At 42.9% G+C, this 15,000-nt stretch overlaps 2 protein-coding genes across 2 annotated transcripts; both read left to right on the top strand.

Moving 5' to 3' along the window:
• Positions 1-4,703: 4,703 nt before the first annotated feature.
• On the top strand, positions 4,704-5,777 carry agtr1b (angiotensin II receptor, type 1b; the record flags this gene model as incomplete). Its single annotated transcript, XM_080854848.1, has 1 exon — positions 4,704-5,777. The coding sequence occupies one exon, from the start codon at positions 4,704-4,706 to the stop codon at positions 5,775-5,777; it is 1,074 nt and encodes a 357-aa protein (XP_080710974.1).
• Positions 5,778-8,396: 2,619 nt separating this feature from the next.
• On the top strand, positions 8,397-13,895 carry cpb1 (carboxypeptidase B1 (tissue); the record flags this gene model as incomplete). The annotated part of the gene is made up of 11 exons (XM_080855576.1): positions 8,397-8,461; positions 8,600-8,675; positions 9,179-9,303; positions 9,596-9,698; positions 10,103-10,204; positions 10,524-10,628; positions 10,974-11,084; positions 11,553-11,643; positions 12,204-12,406; positions 12,957-13,041; positions 13,711-13,895. 11 exons carry the CDS (start codon positions 8,397-8,399, stop codon positions 13,893-13,895), a joined length of 1,251 nt encoding a protein of 416 aa, XP_080711702.1.
• Between the last annotated feature and the right edge of the window lie 1,105 nt (positions 13,896-15,000).

Below are 15,000 nucleotides of genomic sequence, written 5' to 3'. Positions count from 1 at the left end.
GTGGCGGGGCATTCATATGTGTGTGTGTGTGTGTGTGTGTGTGTGTGTGTGTGTGTGTGTGTGTGGGTGTGTGTGCGTGTGTGTGTGTGTGTGTGTGTGTGTGTGCGTGAGAGTGTGTGTGTGTGTGTGTGTGTGTGTGTGTGTGTGTGTGTGTGTGTGTGTGTGTGTGTGTGTGTGTGTACGTGTGTGTGTGTGTACGTGTATGTGTGTGTGTGTGTGTGTGTGTGTGGGTGTGGGTGGCGGGGCATTCATATGCACAGTGATTTGTTTGACTTCCTGTCTGTGGTCACCGGGGCTTTATGACCACTGTTCCGTGATGTGGTGTCCAGTTGCGTACGTCACGTCACTTCACATGGTCACCCGCAGCACTAAATCACTCGGCCGTCTCCTCTCCCCTTTACACAGAGGTCCCACACAGGGACAAGAAATGTCTCTCTCTTTCTATCGCTCTCTCTCTCTCTCTCACTCATTCTTTCTCTCTCTCACAAACACACACATGCACACACTGTCTCTCTCTGTCACTCTTTCTTTCTCTCGCTATCTCAGACAAACAAACACTCTCTCTCTCTCTCTGTCTCTCTGTCTTCCTCTCTTTCTTTCCCTCTCTCTCCCTCTCCCTCTCTCTTTACGTCTCCTTTTCCCCTGTACACAGAGGTCCCACACAGGGACAAGAAATGTCTCTCTCTCTCTCTCTCTTTCTCACACTAATTTTCTCTCTCACACACCCTTTCTCTCTTTCTCTCTTTCTCTCTCTCCTTCTCTCTCTCTTTCTCTCTCTCACAAACACACACATGCACACACTGTCTCTCTCTGTCACTCTTTCTATCTCTCTCTGTCTCAGACAAACAAACACTCTCTCTCTCACTCTGTCTTCCTCTCTTCCTTTCCCTCTCCTTCTCTCTTTCCGTCTCTTTTCCCCTGTACATAGAGGTCCCATACAGGGACAAGAAATGTTTCTCTCTCTCTCTCTCTCTTTCTCACACTCATTTTCTCTCTCACACACCCTTTCTCTCCATCTCTCTCTTACACTCTCTCTCTCTGTTAATCTCTTTTGCTCTTTCTCTCTCTTTCTTTGTCATCTATCTATCCATCTATCTATCACCTCTCTCTTTCTTTGCCATGTATCTATCTATCTATCATCTGTGTGTTTGTCTTGGATTACAGTTTTTCACTGTTGCTAAAACCCGTTTTTCAAAACAGTAACGTCTTTCTCAAAACTGCACACAGAAAATTGAAAACCTCACACACAAAATGCTAAACCTGACACTCCCTTTGCAAGATGACTCTTTGCTATCAAATCTCTTAACTGTTCACAAAATGGAACTCGTGTTTTCATTTGGTACACACAGCCATATTTTCAAAACACACACACATACATTAATTTAGTACACACAACTAAACATTAGCTGCACACTACCAAGCATTTACAGCACACAGAAGTGCAAAATTTAAAACACAATCATCGAAACACACCATATGAATGACAATGACTCATTGAGCCCTTTCTCCTTTTGTAAAATGTATCAGTGTAGGCCTACATTTTTCATAGTCAAACATAAAACAGCAATACCGTTGTTCTCACAAACCATATTTACAATTTCAGTCTCCTGTTCCACCAGATTGCATTGACATAAAATTGTATACAAAATGCTTATAGTTTTTCTCAATTGCTTACACACATTTTTTGAAAGCATGTCTCGTTCTCAAAACTCTAAACACAAATCCCAAAGCAACTAACTGAAAATGCAAAACCCTTTATATCTCCTGGAAAATGCTACTTTGCTTTCAAAAAATATAGAAAGTGTGTTTTCTTCCTCCACAGTGTGGTTCTCTTTCAGTCCTGCAAAATACAAATACTGTGAGCACACTACGTATATTATATTGATATGCAGTATTACAGTACACAAGGCAAACAGATTTCGTACTTGTTCTCCATCCTGAAGGTTCTAATGAAAAACCATGAAAACATGGTCTACCACAGCGGCCCAAATCTCATTAGAGATGACCATTCTCCTTCTTCTTTCTCCTGATCCTCCTTCTTCTTCACCTTGTCCTCATTCTCTTCCTCCTCCTTGTCCTCCTCTTCCTTCTCTCTGTCCTCCTACTCTTCAACCTCCTACTCCTCCTCCTTCTTGTCCTCCTCTTCCTCCTCCTTTCACTCTTACCCCTCTCCTTCTCTGGTTATCGATCTTTTCAAGTTTTCAATAGTTTATCAAACAAAACAGAGGCTCAAGACACTTTTATGGTGCAGTCCTCACTGCAAATTGGTCAAAAGACCTGAAACTTTAGAGATTTGACTATTTGTGGCTTGCAGGTTGATGCTTTGAGATTTTACTTGAAAATTGTGTCCAACAACAGAACTTTGTGTACACTGTTTTGACAACAACGTGATGTGTAATTGACATCAGTGTGTTCACAAGGAAAATCGGACTCTAATGTAGATAAGGGAATCTTAAGTATTTCCCACTTGGGGCGAGCGATTGATACATGACGTGAAGGTTGTGCAGATTGTGCCGAATTTTCGCTTTTTACTTCTTAACAAAAGTGAAAAACTGTAAGTGAGGTGAGGGCATAGGGTGAAAAAAGTAGATAAGAGTTCACACAAATGCTAAATATACCGACTGAAAACAGAAAATCCCTGTCTTTTAACTGAATCTATTTTATGGACTTCACAAAGCCCATCTGAAATGTAAGGAAAAGATGTACAGGGAGAAATAGAAATGTGCAAATGTAATTAAACCATGTCCAAACAACCTCATTATTTATACTGTATGTATGTGTATTCTGGCAAATGCTACCAAACAGTGTGGCTGAGTTTCCTACCCAGATTCATAAGGAGAAGGACACATATTCAGCTTTGCACGGGGGGGAGAGAGAGAATTGTGGTCATTTCTGAGCTTGTGTCCCCCCATGCGGTCTAATTTACAGCCACCCACTGCTAGAGTCATTAACAAAAGAAAACACATTTAAATCTAAAGCCGTGACATCTGTGAGCTACCACTGCTGCAGGGGGAAACTCGCAGTGATATTTCATTATTTTGTTGCCCTTGGCACCACAAACGGCCTCTTGCTTCCCAATAATTTTTACATCTGCAACTGATGCTGCTGATGCTTTAACAGAGGAAGTCGCTTTTTAACCTCCCCCCTACATCAAACACACAGCCGAGAGAAAATGGGTGATGCTTGACAGACAGATAAAATGGCTTTGTTAAACGAGGGCAGGGCAGCACGGCGGTAATCATAAAGTCTCTCATAAATGCCAAGCGGAGCATGCTCTGATGGCAGGTAATGAGATCTTTTGGTTGAGATGAATGTGTTTCCTTCGAAAGATGCAGGGTCAACACGTTTGCTTTGCATACAAATTAATTTATCTCACAAGAGGTAAAATCAAACATGTAACAGAGTTAAGGCTCTATGAGGACATCTTTTTTGAAGAGGTCGCCATCTTGTGGTCTGACCACAACATGCAAAAGAGTGATGGGGAGTTCCGTGTAAAGATGAGATGCCTGTTTTTTTATGTGCCTAATAACAAATGATTCTTTGAAGTCAAACACATCAGATTCATCACGTAGGTTTAGCTTTCGGCTGCATGGCTGTGTGTTTTAGTTGACATGAGGTAAAACTAATAACATGTACTCTAATTCCAGGCCTACTTAAAAATAATAGAGAGAGACATAAGGAAACGGAGGCATTGAACTATATATCTGCCCTTCACTTTATGTCCTTAGTAATGCATGTTAGAAAAATACCTGCAGGCTCTTTTCCAGAGCGTACAGGTTTTGATTTTCTCACAGTGAAAGTTTCCACTGCCCTGGACCCCTACTGTCCTGTGTATTTAGGTGCGCGCTGATTAGGAATTCTCACGCTGCGTCCAACGGAGCGCAGTTAGCGCGGAACGTGACTCCTCTCTCTCTCTCTCACACACACACACACACGCAATCACTGAAACACACACACACACACACGCACACACACACACACACACATGCACACACACACACAATCACTGATACACACACACACACACTCACAAACACGCAGACATACTCTTTCTCCCACTTGCTCTCTCTGTTTTTTAATAGCTTAGTGACTCAGGCACGCTAGTTGGCATGCAGTCTTCATTAGCAAGGGTCATAACACTAGAAGTGAATGCTACCCTTCCGGTCGCTTTTGTCCAGACGGACAGCCCGCTTTGATAAACACCATACATTTTTACTGTTGCTAATCTTCAACAAGGCCGCTCAGAACGTATGGGTGAAATGAGGGTGAGGTTGGATAGAGACACCGTTCCCCATAACAACCTTTCATAGGGCATTGCGACTATTGAATAACATCGAACATCTGTTTTTGATGGCCTCTAGTTTTACAGAACTAACATAAACAGTTACCGTGGGTTTAACGTGCAGCCCTTTAATGAGACGGTGCTGCACAGACACTTTAAGGCCCCGTTCCTCCGGGTTAGCATTTATGGCCCGTGCCTTTGGTAATGATCACTCCTCTCCTTGACTGTCTGTGACTTTTTTGTCGTTTCTCTTTTATAGGAGAAGCTGAGTCCTCAGCCCCCGAGGCCCCGGTATTGGTTGCCACGAACGAAACCCCCTGCGTGGAGCTCGGCGCCCGGCTTTAGGTTACAGCGAACGGCATTTAAAAAATACGAGAAGAAGGAGGAGAAACGGGTGGAGGAAGAAAAAAAAAAAAAGAAAATGGAAAATCTGACGTCGGGAACTAGCGTCCGTCTGCACTGCAACTCCTCCGGCAGACACACCATCATCTTCACGCTGATCCCCGTGGTCTACGGCTGCAACTTCGTCATCGGCATCGTGGGTAACAGCATGGTGGTGGCCATCATCTACTGCTACATGAAGCTGAAGACGGTGGCCAACGTCTTTGTGCTCAACCTGGCCGTGTCGGACCTGACGTTCGTCCTCACGTTACCCATGTGGGCCACCTTCACTGCCACGGGCTACCACTGGCCCTTCGGCAGCTTCCTGTGCAAGGCCTGCGCCGGCCTGGTGATCTTCAACCTCTACACCAGCATCTTCTTCCTCACCGCGCTCAGCATCGACCGCTACCTGGCCATCGTGCACCCGATGCGCTCGCGCCGCCGCCGCACGCTGCTCTACGCCCGCATCACCTGCGTCCTCATCTGGATCTTCGCCTTCGTGCTGAGCGTGCCCACCGCGTACACGCGCGGCGCCTACCAGATCGAGAACTCCAACGACACCGTGTGCGGCATCTGGCACCGATCGGAGCACATCGGACTGCTGGTGTCGCTCAACATGCTGAAGAGCGTCCTGGGGTTCCTGGTGCCCTTCGTCGTCATCATCACGTGCTACTGTCTGATCGGACGGACCCTGCTCGGCGCGCGCAGCCGCATCCAGCGCAGCACGCGTTCCCGCGACGACGAGGTGCTGCACATGCTGGCGGCGGCCGTGCTGGCCTTCTTCGTGTGCTGGGTGCCGCATCAGGTGTTCCACTTCATGGACATGCTGGCCATGCTGGGCGTGGTGGAGAACTGCCGCGTGCTGGACATCATCGACACGGCCATGCCCTTCACCATATGCATCTCCTTCTTCAACAGCTGCATCAACCCGCTGCTCTACAGCTTCGTGGGGAACAACTTCCGGAAGAATCTGCTGCGGCTGCTGCGGTGCGCGCCCGACTCCAGGGCGGGCCACGCCATCCTGAGCTCCAAGATGAGCGCGCTCTCGTACCGCGCCTCCGAGGCCCTCCGCCTCACCTCCAGCAAGAAAGCCTCCGCGCCAGATGTCAAATGAGAAATGAGTCCTGACAACAACAACAAAAACACACTGATAGTGACACTCACTTAGATAACCCCACTGATGTTGTGTCTGCTGCAGGCCAAATATGTTTTATGAGGTTTAGAAAACCCTGTCTTCTTGAGCACTAAGCCATGAAATCTCCATGGTAAAAAACTGACAAACTTCTCCCATGTTTTGGGTCTACATTTTATGTGTGTGAAATTACTTGAGATGCACACTTTTCTACAGTCATGAAGGCACATTGTAGACACATTTCAGACAGGGCCGTTTTTAGATCTTTATAAAGTCTCTCATCTCTGCATCTAATTATTCATCTGTCAAAACACCCTCAAAATGTATTATGGACTGAACTGAAGTTCTGCATTTTATAGCACATCATCACCACCCCCATGCCTAAGGAGGGCCCCCAACCACATGAGCTGGCCCCCAAAGCACAACACATCAGAGAAAAAGTAAATATATCTGGGAGAGTTATAATCTGTAGTAATAGTTCACATATTCAGACCCAAGATACTCCTCACCACTACAGCATGAAACTAAGGCCTGGTTTACTATCAGTGAGATGTGACACGAGTGATTGAATTGTGAAGTGAATTGCTCCTAGCTAGACCATTTAAAACATTGTGTTCTCAAACATTTTCAAATAGGAGTGCCAAGTCTCTATAGTCTGTTGCAGTTTTTCTCAGTCGCTTTGGTACCAAAGACCCAAATACTTAGTCATGTTGTCAATATAAAATGGTATCCTTGAAGTGTATTCTTTATCTCCAAATATGCTTTTCACTGTATCTCTTTCACTCAGTCATTTAAGGGTTGAGAAAAATGGGACAGTGAGTCACATGCCACAACAATTATTTGAGTAATTTTATCCAGTCACAATGATCATAGACATTTCACCTTCATTCAGAAAAGACCTTTGCCATTGCATAAAGTACAGAGTAAAATAGATTGATCAGTATGTTAATATATGAATAATATAAATATGAACATGAATAATAATCTTTTTAGTCCATCAAACCATTCCCCAAGGCTGTTTTTATGGAAAAAGTTTACGATGACTCAAATTACCACAGATGATATTATACACAGTAGCCTATGTGATTTGGCAGGGTGCATGTCATTAAACCCCTCCCATTCGCATGAATGAGATCCTTGTGGAAGAGGTTGTCTTCTGTATAGCCCAATGGTGAGGATATGACTGAACACATTCTTGTCTGACACAGTGTCACATTGTTACTGGATAGTCCCTCATACTGACCTGGCACATCCTCTCTGGCTTGGATTGTACACTCACGTTTTGCCTTTGAACAAACTGAATCAATCCTCATTAATCACATGCAATCAAGGTTTGAATGACAAGTAATTTAGCAAACATTCCAAGAATACCATGTCCATGAAACTGATGACGATGATGATGGTTGACACATAATGATAACTGGTTTAACCGATTTGCCTGTGATGACTAGATACCTAGATGTTTGAGGGGTAAGACTAAACATCTATGAGGGGTAAGACTAAACATCTTGCATTCATGTTGTTGTGATGTGCACAAGTGAAGTAGATGATGTAGAGGTTGAACTAGCAGCTTTGAAAATTTGAATTCGGATCTGAGAAATATGCTGAAGCAACTGAGAAAAACGGTCAAGTATTTTTCATTATTGTCTGTATCATACTGCATATGGCACCTGATATGTGTCAGATTCACAAAACACATGTAAGACCCAGCTGGAGTCTTGATATTCCTTTGGTTGATGTTTTAAATATTTAGACATTTGTTGTTTGGTTATTTCTGGTTATTTCCCATACTCTTCTATGTACGTTTCAGAACCCTTCGCCGCAGTGAAGTGAAAATGTTTCATATATGATCAGTTGCCTCCGTGTTGGCGTGTTTCATACGCTTTAGGGTCTGATGTGGTTTTGTTCTGTGTCCACTGTTTGTTCACTGTGACAAGTATGGGTGAAATATTTAAAGAAAAGAAACAGAAGAAACAGAATAGAAAAGAACAGAACAGAAAAAGAAACAGATTACAGAAAAAAAAATCTCCAGAAGAAACATCTGCTGGTTGTGTCCATATCTGCTGTGCTGACAGAACTATTATCATGAGCGTGCTCTCGTGAATGAGACCATTGTTGATTACACTCATGAGAAAAGTTGCCAGTTCTGTCTGCAATATTTGTAAAAAAAAAAAAAAATGTTTTATATGTGTCTGTGTGTTTTTGTATGTGTACAGTTCATATGGAAATATGTATAAAATGCAGGTATATGAATAAAGGATTCAAATAAAAACCTCTCATATGTGTCTCGTAATGTTCCTGCCTTGTGCAATTATCCGTGGTAAACCAACACGTCAAAGCCCGTGACCTTGAGTCAAGGCTTCATTTTTAGAGGAAAACGTGCTGAGATCCCCATCAGAAGTTAATCATTGAAGCTCGCTCATTTGATAGGCTCAGCCCCACCCTCCACCTGAAATAATCAAGTTTGGTTTGGGACTTCAGATCATACACAGACACGTCACGTGCTTTAGTTCTCCTCTCGCCTCTTCTGGATTGGACAGCCAACACTTCGCCCGGATTATAAAGAGTGGCGGAGAGTGACAATCTAGTCACACAGGAAACATGAAGGTCCTACTGCTCTTGGGATTGGTGGCTGTCGCTCTGGCCGAGCTGACCCGCTTTGAGGGGTAAAAAAAAGATTACATTTCTTTCAGTGGTCAACCAGCGCTGCAGGCAGCTGAGCGCTCTACGTGTTCTAATGATAAGAGTACATCTCAGATGTAGTCAGAGTGTGATCCCTCTCTCTTTTCCCCTCTGTGCTTCAGGGAGAAAGTCTTCCGTCTGAAACCCACCACTGAGGAACATGTGACCCTCATCAAGGATCTGGCCCTCAGCATGGAGGTAAAGCCCAAACGTCTGTAGGAGCTGAGGGTGTTTAAGGTCAGCCAGCTAGACACAGCAAGTATCGTACGCATATGAACACAGCAAGTAGTGTACGCACAGCAAGTAGGCCTTCTAATTGAGGAAACATTATCTCTTACACAGAGAGATGGCAGTCGTAGCCTTCTCAGGAAATTACTGGATCTATTTCTGCAAATTTTTGTGTTTGTATGTTTCTGTGGTTATAGATTATGGCTGAATATGACTCCTTGTGTGACTTGAGTGTAGATGTGTGTGTTGTGTTTGTGTTTGTTCATCTTTGCCAGAGATTTTGTTCAGGATTGTGTGCTTTAAGTGACATCTGTGTGATTCACTATGTGTGTGTCTGTGTACAGTGTGTTTGTATGTGAATCAGCGTGTGTATCTGTGTATCTTCCAGTGTGTATCTGTATGAGTGTGGGAGTGAAGCATGTGTCAAGGCAAGGTTTCTTTTTGTAAGAGTTTGTGTCTGGCGCCCCCTGCAGGTTGATTTCTGGAGCCCCGAGAGTGCTGAGCAGGTGACCATTGACATCGATGTCGACATCCACATTCCCGCTTCCCACACCTCCATGGTTTATACTGTTCTTAACCAGAGTGACATGGACCACGAGTAAGGCATCTCAACATGTCATTAGAGTTAAACTATCTTTATCTGCACTCTAATAGATACATTGAATTAGTTAATTAAGTATTAATCCTGAGGGATTAATAAAGTATCCATCCTTATTTGTATTCCACTACACCTGATTGCAGTGCAAATGGCATACATGAACAGGAAACTATCCAAGTATCCATCTTTATTTGTATTCCACTACTCCTGATTGCAGTGCCAATAGCATACGTGAACAGGTAAATTCACAGAATAGAACAGTTTGTAAAGAGTAACTCATGTTTCCCTGCAGGATTTTGATTGAGGATCTCCAGGCTCAGATTGAGGCTCAGGTGGAGAGCCGTACGGCCACTCCCAGGTCTCACAGCTACACCAAGTACAACAGCTGGGACAAGGTGAGTGTCCTTACGCATTTGGGACAAGGTGAGGGCCTCATTAGTTATGCATTTGTCTTTTGTGCCATTTTTATCCTTAATAATATGAATAATAATAATTCTAGGCACTTCGGCCCTCACCTCCTATCTTGCTCTTCACCCCATTGGTTTGCTTCATCCTCCCATCACACTCTTCCTCTGCCAGATGACTAAGCTCTCCAACTCCTGACTAACCTCTCCAACTCCTGACTAACCTCTCCAACTCCTAACTAACCTCTCCTCCTCCTGACTAACCTCTCCTCTTCTTGACTAACCTCTCCTCTTCCTGACTAATCTCTCCTCCTCCTCCTGACTTATCTATCCTCCTCCTGACTAATCTATCCTCCTCCTGACTAACCTCTCTCCTCCTGTGCGTTTCTCCACAGATCCAGTCCTGGATCTCCTCCGTCTCCGCTGCCAACTCTGATCTGATCAGCAGACAGGTGATCGGAAAAACCTTTGAGGGCCGTCCCATGAACGTGCTGCAGGTACAGAAACACAGTGCCCCCAATATTTGCTGGAATAACCTTGATTTACAAATCTGACCAATTGTCATTTTTCTGCAAATAAATTATCTAAATGACAAATTAAATTTGGGAGGAATGTTGTCGGTAGTTTATAGAATAAAACTAAAATGATTATTTTACTAGTAAAACCAAAAAAACTGATAATTTTGAAATGGTTTTTTATTTTTTTCTGTGGCTGTATGTTGTGAATGTGAGAACATGAGGGCATTCGAAATTTTGTATATTTTTTTTAACCCAGAGCACCCTAAAAAGCATACATTTTGCTTTTGGTCTTTTACAGATTGGAAAGAAGACTGGCTCCACCAAGCCCGCCATCTTCCTGGACTGTGGCATCCATGCCAGAGAGTGGATCTCTACTGCTTTCTGCCAGTGGTTCGTCAACGAGGTACAACTCAACAGTTGCAGACAATAACAACATTTAGATAAAAGATAGATACTGTAGATAGATAAAACTTTTATTAATTCCGTGAGGGAAATTCAATTGCCAAAGCAGCAAAGTAGTAGGAATAGCATTAATTAATAGCAAGTATATACATAAACATAAAAAAAGAAATTAATATACATTTGAAAAAGAAATAAAATGAATAGATAAAATGAATAGACAACATAGTGCAGCGTACATTACATAAAACTAAATGTTTGGTTGTGTTGGTTTCATTTCATACATTTCACGGATGCTCCCCGGATTATCTGCATTTTGAAAACTGACCTCTCGTGTCCCTATTCGCAGGCTGTGACCACCTATGGAAGCGACGCTCAGATGACCAGCCTGCTGAACCAGATGGATGTTTACGTCCTGCCTGTCTTCAACATTGACGGCTATGATTACACCCATAAGAGCGTATGTAATCTGTGTTTGAATGTTATTCTTAAAGTAACACTATGCAACAATATGACACTTTTTGAGGTATGGTTTTATCGACAACTAGTTTTTGTACCATCCTCAAATTGATTTTGATAGCATATGGTCATGTGAAGAACAGATAAACACTGGTGTCTTTCCCAATAGTTATTCAGGATATGCCCTATGTAGTTCTGTGTTTCCACCTTGCAAAAATGGAAGAAACGCTTTCAAAGCATGACGTTGCTAACTATTCTACTAAAACACACAAGTTAGTGTGTTGGCCAGCTTCTATCAGTGTCAACTAGGTGGTGTTGGTGGTGGCAAGGTTTTTGCATGCCTTTAAGGTAGTTAGCTTGCTAGTTTTGGAACAGAACTCCTTATTGCTGCTTTAATGCAAAGCCACAGACCCCTGTGATCATCCTCGTAATGAAACACTGAAACTTCCCTTGACTTTTGGACATACAGAACAGGATGTGGAGGAAGACCCGCTCCACCAAGACCGGTACCAGCTGCCGTGGTGCTGACCCCAACAGGAACTTCAATGCTGGCTGGTGCAGTAAGTATTGGATCTGTTCATTGAAAAAGGAACAGTTAGAAAAAACAGACATCATTCCTCATAACTAATTATTATGTCACACAAAGTGAAATAAAACTAGGATCATTACATATCTACTTCCAAAGGTGTTCAACAGGAGGTTCTATTTTCATTAATAGTCACACAAAACAAAACAGCAAGAGTTCGAGGCAAAGCATACTGGACTCAGTACTTAGAGAAGTGCTATAAAAGATAAATGAAATAAAAACTATGATCTTTCCATGCTTCTATAGAACTCTTCAGATCCCTATTACCTTCATTTGTAAAATGAACTCATTGTCTTCTCATCTCACTACTCACGACTTTGCTTTGGCCCCAGCCCTCACAGCCTCAAACTACTCTGCCTCTTCTCTGTGGCCCTGGGAGGCTCTAACTACTCTGCCTCTACTCTGTGGCCCCAGCCCTGGGAACCTCTAACTTCTCTGCCTCTTCTCTGTGGCCCTTACAGCCTTTAACTACTCTGCCTCTTCTCTGTGGCCCTGGGAGCCTCTAACTACTCTGCCTCTTCTTTATGTCCACAGCCCTGGGAACCTCTAGCAACCCCTGCAGTGACATCTACTGTGGCTCCAAGCCCGAGTCTGAAATTGAGGTCAAGAACGTGGCTGACTTCATCCGCAAGAACAAGTCCATCATCAAGGCTTACCTCACCGTTCACTCCTACTCCCAGCTGCTCCTCTTCCCCTACTCCTACTCCTACGATGTTGCTGCTGATCACGATGAGCTGGTACAACAACTATACTATACTATACTATGACCACTCATTCATCACATTTTTAACTGACACTGAACAACTGACACAGAAGAGTCACATGCTAATATCTTTGATCAGCTTGACCAAAGACTGTTACACCTCCTCTACCTGGCACTTGGCATGAGTAGTACTACTAATGTGACACACAACTCTCTACCCCTCAAAAATCTAAACCATGCACACATGTACTCCCCATTAATGTATTATTATTATTATTATTATTATTAATTATAATATTATTAGTCATCATAATAATAATAATACATTTTATTTCTATAGCACCTTTCTGCAAGGAGCTTATTACAGAATGCACACTGAATACAGTATGTTCCTCAATCCCAACTGGAGCCTAAAATCCTCTAAATCTAAATCTTCTCCGCTAACTTCTGTTTAGGCAGCTGCCTGTTTTTCGACCCTTTCTGTAATGTGCTGTTTGAATCTGTAATATCACACGTCCACCTGTCCCTGCTCTTCTCTGTGCTTTTGCGTCTCATGCTAAACCATGTTGTTCTCTCCTCTTCAGATGAGCCTTGCTCTGGCCGCCACCGATGCCCTGACCAGCATGTATGGCACCGAGTACACCTCCGGACCTGGGGCTACCACCATCTGTGAGTTCCTTCGTTAAAAACTTAGGAAGAGGAATTTCAGTTTAGTATCAGTTTAAGGCGCAGTCCACGGTTCTAATGCACTAGACCTTTGGTCAAATTCAGTGAGTTGCTCATCACGGTCCTCTAGCTCTCCGTTCAGTGTGTGCACAGTCCTGGCTCTGTAAATTGGAAACAAGTATCAGACAGAACCATAAATAATACCAGCCAATCAGCACGTTGCTTCAGGAGCATGGAAGGGAGGGGTGTATTGGCTTTGATTGGCTGTTGAATAATGCATTTAAGAATCTCAGAGTGCCACATAACCAGAACAAAGTAAAAACCTAATTAAAAACATAGTTGAAACAAATTATAATTTAGAAAAATTAATTAAATAAATAGATACAAATGTTTTTTTTTACTCTCATCCATACGAGTTGGCCGTTGGCCGTTGGCTGTAGTAGTGCGGTGTGTTCAAGTGAAACTTTTTGGCCCAGATACAAGCAACGTGCGGCAAAGCAACAATCACTGCTTGTTGCCTTGTCGGTTTGGTGTGTGTCTGGATTTAACCTAATGGGTCGTCTTCAAGGAAATCACTTCTAGAAAGATATAACAGGTTGTTATTGTTTATTATAATTATTTTGTGTCACACTGCTGATTGAAATCCACTCTGATTGATGACTCTCCTTCCAGACCCTGCTGCTGGAGGCTCTGATGACTGGGCCTATGACCTGGGTGTGAAATACTCCTACACCTTCGAGCTGCGTGACACTGGTCGCTACGGTTTCCTGCTCCCCGAGTCCCAGATCAAGCCCACCTGTGAGGAGACCATGTTGGCCGTGAAGCACATCGCTACCTACGTGCAGAAGACCCTGTAATAAACAGGTTGGATCATAAGAAGCCATGGCCATTGAAGAGTGTCTCTAGTTCATCTTAGATTAGGAACACAACCATCAGTCCTGGTTCATCCATATGTCATCATTCCTGTATATGTAAACATCAATATGGACACTAAGAAGAAATAAAGACTTGCCAGAAATAATGAAAGAATCATTGTTTTTCTCAATTTCAAGGATCTGCTAAATTAGTCTCATTACTATATCTGCATGGGCATACACCGTTGAGATTAAATACTATTAATTATAATTATTTCCACCATGGTTAATTACCTCATATTCTCTCTCAGGTAATTCCATTGGATGGCCGTTAGCCAAAGCACTTTGACACTTGACTTTGATAATGAATGTTCCAGGGAATACATCAGATTTACTATAGGCTATACACTATAGCCCACTAAACAAAAAATGCAAAGAAATAAAATAAAATAAAATCTTGTACAAAAACTACACCCACAGCTGAGGGGGAACCTCTTAAGTATACTACAGTATAATAAGTATACTGCAGACAAATAAAAACCATGACCTGTATTTCCTGTTTGCGGCAGAATTAGATCCAGTATTTAAAGACGGCCATTATAAACTGTCATCTGTGTAAAGTCAGACAAGATCAACAATAAATATGTTAGTCATGAACCGATAAAACAAGTTATAGAAAGAGCCTGGTTGCATTAACTTGAGTCTGATTGGATTATGGATCATGATGAAAACGTTGATTCCCAATAAACATCAACTCATTAGATTTTGTGTCCTCTTGAATCTGACATTATTCCACAGAGCAATTTGAGAGTTGGGGAAGTAAGAGGTGGGTGAGAGGTGGGTTGTCAAATATATACTGATCCTTACACGTTCATGCACACACACACACACACACACACACACACACACACACACACACACACACACACACACACACACACACACACACACACACACACACACACACACACACAGACACAGACACATAGACACAGCGTATTCAATGAATGCTCTTTTTAGTGTCAGTCAAGCAAACTCAAGCAAGAAAAAACATTTATATTTGGATCAGCTGCTCTAAGCAGAGTCTGCATATTATTGTAGTAATGGA

Source organism: Sprattus sprattus (genome assembly GCF_963457725.1).
Source record: "Sprattus sprattus genome assembly, chromosome: 17".
Classification (NCBI taxonomy): Eukaryota; Metazoa; Chordata; class Actinopteri; order Clupeiformes; family Clupeidae; genus Sprattus; species Sprattus sprattus.
Note: the sequence above shows the minus strand (reverse complement) of the source record. Positions and strands in the feature narration are given on the sequence as shown.